This window comes from Scomber japonicus, chromosome 1 (assembly GCF_027409825.1).
Source record: "Scomber japonicus isolate fScoJap1 chromosome 1, fScoJap1.pri, whole genome shotgun sequence".
In the NCBI taxonomy this organism is placed as follows: Eukaryota; Metazoa; Chordata; class Actinopteri; order Scombriformes; family Scombridae; genus Scomber; species Scomber japonicus.
Genome location: NC_070578.1, coordinates 457,501 through 464,497, shown reverse-complemented (window position 1 = coordinate 464,497; position 6,997 = coordinate 457,501). Strand labels below are relative to the sequence as shown.

Here is a 6,997-nt window from a genome sequence, read left to right as displayed (position 1 = left end):
AAACTTTGGCCATAGTTTACATCAGAACATCCCTCGTCAGTACACTGTTACAACATGACTAAGCAATCTAATGGTCTTATCTGTATACAATGACACAAGGACTTGTCATTCTGATGGCACTGACATGTTCATTGACACAGATATTTACTTTTGAGAGATGAACTAAGGATATGAGCAAGAGACTGGCTTTTGCAGGTAATCCATGGTGTTTTGCTATTTGTATGAATTGTTTTGAGGAATGCACTTACTGTTTTGCAAATGTCGAAGATGATTCGAGAAATGTACCAATGCGACTGAGAAAGTAATCAATATTTATTTATATAGCTCCAGATCACAACAATGGTTATCTCAAAGCACTTTTCACATAGAGCAGGTGTACACAGTACTCCAGAAAAACAGTTGTACTCCATACTCTCCCCCCCCCCCCAACATTTTATTGCTGTATCTTAAAAATGAGTGAGCCTTAATGTTTAAGACTACTTGTTATTTGTAAAAATGATGACTCTTTGTAAAACATGCTGGACATGATGGAATTATATTTAGAGTAGTCTTAAAGGATGAATGCATTTCCCTTCATACTGCTCTGTGATACTGACTCTTAACAGAAAATAAATATTTAAAGTCAACATCAACCCCCAAAAGCCCTCAAAGATTGTATTGTTTTACACACAATAGACCTACTAACTTGTCTTTGTATGTGTGTTTTGCATAAAAATGATTTGTACATCTATAAATTATTATTGCCTCTTTGTGGTAATCGAGGCTTAACACATCCTGCAGTCCATTCCATAAAGTAGGTTCAAGAAACGTTAAAGAGTGTTAAGACAAAATTTTATTCAGTGTTGACCATTAATTAATAATAATACAAATACTACTACTAATAATAATAATAATCATAATACATTTTATTTATAAAAACTTACATTTAATTAATGATGATAAAGTGGTGGAGTGTAAAAGTGTATCAGGCTGCAGCTTTATTACATTTTTAATCTGATGGGGGACACAGATGAAAAATGAATTAAAGATTTCAAATGTATCAATCAATCAATCAATCAATCAATCTTTATTTGTAGAGCGCCAAATCACAACAAAGTTATCTCAAGGCACTTTACACATAGAGCAGGTTCTAAACTGAACTCTTCAGGTTTTAACTTTAAAGAGACCCAACATTCCCACATGAGCAACAGTGGCGAGAAAAAACTCCCTTTTAACAGGAAGAAACCTCAGAACCAGACTCAGAAGTGGGCGGACATCTGCCTCGACCAGTTGGGGTTGAGAGGAGAGAAAGGAAGGATAGAGGAGAGAAGCACAATGAAAATCAACAATGGAGCCAGATGGTCCGGGACTGGAATCTGTCATCCAGACGTCTACAGGCCCAGATTACCTGTGAGACAAGAAAGCAAAACCAGAAACCAGAAAGACAACTCCGGGGAAGAAGTTTAGGTTATTGAATGCATTAATAGAACATGAGTGTTAATCGATATAGATGGATAGATAGAGAGAGAGAGAGGGAGGAGGAGAGAGAGGCCCAGTGCATCATGGGGGTCCCCCGGCAGTCTAAGCCTATGGCAGCATAAGTTAAGAGCTCAAAGAGCCCTAACTATAAGCTTTATCAAAAAGGAAAGTTTTAAGCCTACTCTTAAATGTAGGGAGGGTGTCTGCCCCCCCGGACCAAATCTGGAAGATGGTTTCACAGGAGAGGAGCCTGATAGCTGAAGGCTCTACCTCCTGTTCTACTTTTAGAGATACTAGGAACCACAAGTAGACCTGCATGCTGGGAGCACAGTGTTCTAGTAGGTACATAAGGTACTATCAGTTCTTTAAGATATGATGGAGCCTGACCATTAAGAGCTTTGAAGGTGAGGAGGAGGATTTTGAATTCTATTCTGAATTTTACGGGAAGCCAATGCAGTGAAGCCAAGATGGGAGTAATATGATCTCTCTTTCTAGTTTTTGTCAGAACACGAGCAGCTGCATTCTGGACCAGCTGGAGAGTCTTTAGAGACTTGTTAGGACAGCCTGATAATAATGAATTACAGTAGTCCAGCCTAGAAGTAACAAATGCATGGACTAGTTTTTCAGCATCATTTTGAGACAGGATATGTCTAATTTTTGCAATATTACGCAGATGAAAGAAGGCAGTCCTTGAAATTTGTTTTATGTGGGAATTAAAGGACAGATCCTGATCAAAGATAACTCCTAGGTTCCTTACAGTGGAGCTGGAGGCCAGAGTAATGCCATCCAGAGTAATTATGTTGTTTGATAGTGAATTTCTAAGGTGTTTAGGGCCAAGCATAATAACTTCAGTTTTTTCTGAGTTTAATAACAGGAAGTTGCAGGTCATCCAGGCCTTTATGTCCTTAATGCATGTTTGTAGTTTAGATAATTGGTTAGTTTCATTTGGCTTTATTGATAGATATAATTGAGTATCATCTGCATAACAATGAACATTTATTGAGTGATTCGGGATAATGTTTCCTAAAGGAAGCATATATAAGGAGAATAGTATTGGTCCAAGCACTGAGCCTTGAGGAACACCATGTCTAACTTTTGTTTGCATGGAGGATTTATCATTAACATTTACAAACTGAAATCTATCAGATAAATATGATTTAAACCATTTTAATGCGGTTTCTTTAATACCAATTAAATGTTCAAGTCTCTGCAACAGGATTTGATGATCAATAGTGTCAAAGGCAGCACTAAGGTCTAACAGGATGAGAACAGAGAGAAGTCCATTGTCTGATGAGGTTAAAAGGTCATTTGTAACTTTTACTAGTGCCGTCTCTGTGCTATGATGAGCTCTAAATCCAGACTGAAAATTCTCAAATAAACTGTTACTATGTAGAAAGTTACACAGCTGATTAGCAACTGCTTTCTCAAGGATCTTAGAGAGAAAGGGAAGGTTCGATATCGGCCTATAATTGGCTAGAACCTCTGAATCAAGAGTAGGCTTTTTAAGAAGTGGTTTAATTACAGCTACCTTAAAGGACTGTGGTACATAACCTGTCACCAAAGACAGATTAATCATATCTAACAAGGAAGTGCTAACTGAGGGGAATACTTCCTTGAGCAGCCTAGTTGGAATCGGGTCTAAGAGACAAGTTGATGGTTTGGATGAAGTAATCATTGAAGTTAATTCTGTAAGGTCGACTGGAGAGAAACAGTCTAAGGTATCAGGTTTAACAGCGATTTCTAGGTATTCTGTGTTAGAAGATGAATCAGAGTTTATTGATGGCAGGAGGTGATTGATTTTGTCTCTAATGGTTAAAATTTTATCATTAAAGAAACTCATGAAGTCATCACTACTGAGAGTTAAAGGAATACAAGGATCAGTAGTATTGTGGCTCTTTGTCAGTTTAGCCAAAGTACTGAAAAGAAACCTTGGACTGTTTTTATTCTCCTCTATAAGTGATGAGTAGTAGGCGACTCTGGCGTTACGGAGGGCCTTCTTATATGCTTTAAGACTGTTTTGCCAGGCTAAGTGAGATTCTTCTGATTTAGTAGAACGCCATATTCTTTCTAATTTTCGTGAAGTTTGCTTTAATTGTCTGGTTTGGGAATTGTACCATGGAGCTGTTCTCTGTTGTTTAATTACCTTCTTTTTTAGAGGGGCGATGGAGTTCAGAGTTGTACTCAGTGAGTCTGTAGCACTATCAACAACACAGTCAATCTGGGGGGGACTAAAGTCAGAATAGGTCATCTCTGTTGTATTGAGACATGGTATTGAGTTCAGTACTGATGGAATTATTTCTTTAAATTTAGTCACAACACCATCAGACAGACATCTAGTAAGAACATGTTTGTCTAACGGCGTATAGTCCAGTAATAGGAATTCAAACGTTATTAAATAATGGTCTGATAAAGAAGGATTATGAGGGAAAACTATTAAATGTTCAACTTCAATACCATATGTCAAAACAAGTTCGAGGGTGTGGTTATAACAGTGAGTGGGTTCATTCACATTTTGAGAGAAGCCAATTGAATCCAATAAAGCAATAAATGCAGTGTTAAGGCTGTCATTATCAACATCCACATGAATGTTAAAGTCACCTACTATAAGTACTTTATCAGTACTAAGGACTAAATTTGATAAAAACTCTGAAAAGTCCGATAAAAATTGGGCATACGGGCCAGGAGGACGGTATATTACAACAAATAAAACTGGCTGTAAAGTTTTCCAGGCTGGATGAGAAAGACTGAGAACAAGACTTTCGCATGATTTGTAACTAAGTTTAGGTCTGGGGTTGATTATTAAGTCTGAGTTAAAAATGGCTGCAACTCCACCTCCTCGGCCGGTATCTCGAAGAATGTGAGTATTAATATGACTAGGGGGTGTGGATTCATTTAGGCTGGTGTATTCATCCTGGCGCAGCCAAGTTTCAGTGAGACAGAATAAGTCAATATGATGATCTGATATTATGTCATTAATTAATACACCTTTAGAGGAGAGAGATCTAGTGTTTAAGAGGCCGCATTTATCTCTCTTATTTTGATCCGTTACTGAAGTGGTATTAATTTTAATCAGTTTTTTGTGAATAGCTCCTCTATTTGAAGCTGAATTAACTGGTTTAGGTGGTCAGGGGACAGACACAGTTTCTATATGTAATTGGGTGGGTAACTGCTTTAATGGAAGCGCAGAGAAGCGTGTAAGACTGCAGCTCTGTCTCCTAGTCTGGACTCTGAGTTGTCATGGGTTTGGGTCAATAAATTCGGCCATGTTGCTAGATAAGAGAGCAGCTCCATCCAAAGTGGGATGTATAAGGACCAAAGACATAAAGACATGACTGTGCACAATCTGATTCAGAATGTGTTTGGTGATTTACATTGAAGAGATGTTAAAGTTAAAATGCAGTAGATTTTAAATTGTAGACATCTATTTGTATGCAGTACAGGGGCTGGTCTAACAAACAGTCTTATGTGCACAGTCACAGTGTCCATTTGAATATGAGGGTAACAAATGCTGTTGAAAGAATGACTGATGTGCATAAAAGTGGCTTTACTTTAGATAGTCACTGAGTAACAAACTAATATCTCTGCTAATGAATGCATGGGCTGGATGAATGAGGTAATGAAACTCTGTGAGAGAGAGGACACAGAGAGAAAGTAAGCGTGGTAACTGTGCAATCCTGCTCACTCCAAAATATTGATTATGATCTCAATACATTACAGAAACCATGGTAACTGGCTCAGAGTTTAAGTTACCTTCTGGAACTGAAGACCCAGAGTTTTCACTAAACCCACTTTTGCAATACACCCCTGGTCGTCTGGGCCTACAGCAGGCAAATGCCCCACAATTTCACACGCCAGACTCCAAAAGTCCCAGGTTCCCTGCATGGTTACTGATTAGACTAGCAGATTTGTTTGTAATACCAAACACAGGAATAAGATCAAACAAACTGGGTCCTGCATATTTACTAAATACTGAGGCATAAAAATCCAGTTTACATTTTTTTGTGTTTGTTCTGCATGGTGCATGTTTCTAATAAAACTTTGTACCAAGTATTTGACAGGAAACTGGTGTTCTTTGTGACATCTGTATGCTCTGTACATGATGGGTGACATATGGGTGGGGCAGGTAAGGGTACCCATGTTGGGAGACCCTCAAAAGACAAATGTTGCAAGGGATAGGCCCTTATCTGCTCCAAACAGATGCAGATGAGGGCAGCGCTGCAGTGGGGCAGATAGTAGAGGCAGTTCTGTTTATGTTACAGTACATTAGGTTCATACACTTCCAGATGTGTAGTTGATGAACACAGTCAGAGCGGTCTTCATGTTTGGGCAGTACATGGATGTCTGTGCAACCCCTGCAAAAGTGATAGATGATGAGAGATGATACAATAAGCACATCAATAATACAGCATGTTGTACTTTTGTAAGTATTATTGAATTGATCTGGACACAAAAATATGAAATGCATGTACATTTTTCTCATCAGACTCCAGTTAATTTTAGATGAATGAGAATGTCATATCAATTTCATTGCAGACTTAATGAAAGGATCCCATTTTGTGGGAGGAGGGCACTCCTGGAAGCCCACTGACAGACAGTGTAGTGCTAAATATAGACTTTTTTACACTTGACCATAGTACACAAATGTGAGCATGGTAATATAAAAGCCCCACCCCAATCCCCACCTGTCTAACCCCACGCAGCCCCTAATCATCTGGAGATGTCTTTGGTGTTACTGGATCACATTAAATTCCCTGTGACCATAAACAAGCAAGTGGTATAAAAGCCAGGGCTGAAATAAAAGCCAGCAGGACTTGATGGATGAAACAGTGAGCTGAAGCAGCTGGATGGATGTTCCACAGTACACCAGCTCTGCACTTCACAGACAATATGGAACAAATTAGATGTGATGATGAGCAGACAGTGGGGCTTGTGTTGTTATGTGCTTGTTGGTTCACTGCACTCCTTTACCCTGCAGGGCTGTAGAGGGAAGTGCTGCTACTGACTACATTGTGAGGAGTAACAGAGACAATCCCTCTGTGTCTGCAGTTCAAAGTGAGAACAGTAACATTTATTTTGGCATGGCAAAGTCAAGCATGGCAAAGTCAAGCATCTGACGGAATAAATCACACAATTTACATATTTTTTCAGTTCATATTGGATGAAATGTATTTAGCAACTGTCCTATTTCTCACATCTTCAGCTTTACTGATCATACTGAGCGTGATTCAGTCTTTGGTTGGCAGATGTGCTCTGGTGGGGACAAGCATCCAAGGCAGCCATTCTGGTCCTCCTTCTCATCAAATGCCAATCCATTGCCAAGTTTGTGTCGTCCTTCTCCTTCATCCTCTGTCAGGCTGCTCTCATTGTCTTCCTCCTCCTCTTCATTGTCACTTCTCTCATCTCTGGTAAGCTATGATGTAAGAAGGAGAGAAATAGAGGCAGAGAAGCAGATATTTAATGTTATAATCAGGCTAGCTCCAACATACATCACTGCCCTCCCAGAGAACTGAGGTCATCCAATAAACTGCTCCTTTCCATG

At 39.1% G+C, this 6,997-nt stretch overlaps 1 protein-coding gene across 1 annotated transcript in view; it reads right to left on the bottom strand.

Annotated features, from left to right (window-relative positions):
* Positions 1 to 6,032: 6,032 nt before the first annotated feature.
* Positions 6,033 to 6,997, bottom strand: part of cers3a (ceramide synthase 3a) — an 11,603-nt gene continuing 10,638 nt past the window's right edge. The window contains exon 11 of the mRNA XM_053324530.1: positions 6,033 to 6,868. Within this exon, the coding sequence (XP_053180505.1) occupies positions 6,668 to 6,868 (201 nt within the window). The 3' untranslated portion in view covers positions 6,033 to 6,667. The remainder of the gene's footprint in view (positions 6,869 to 6,997) is intronic.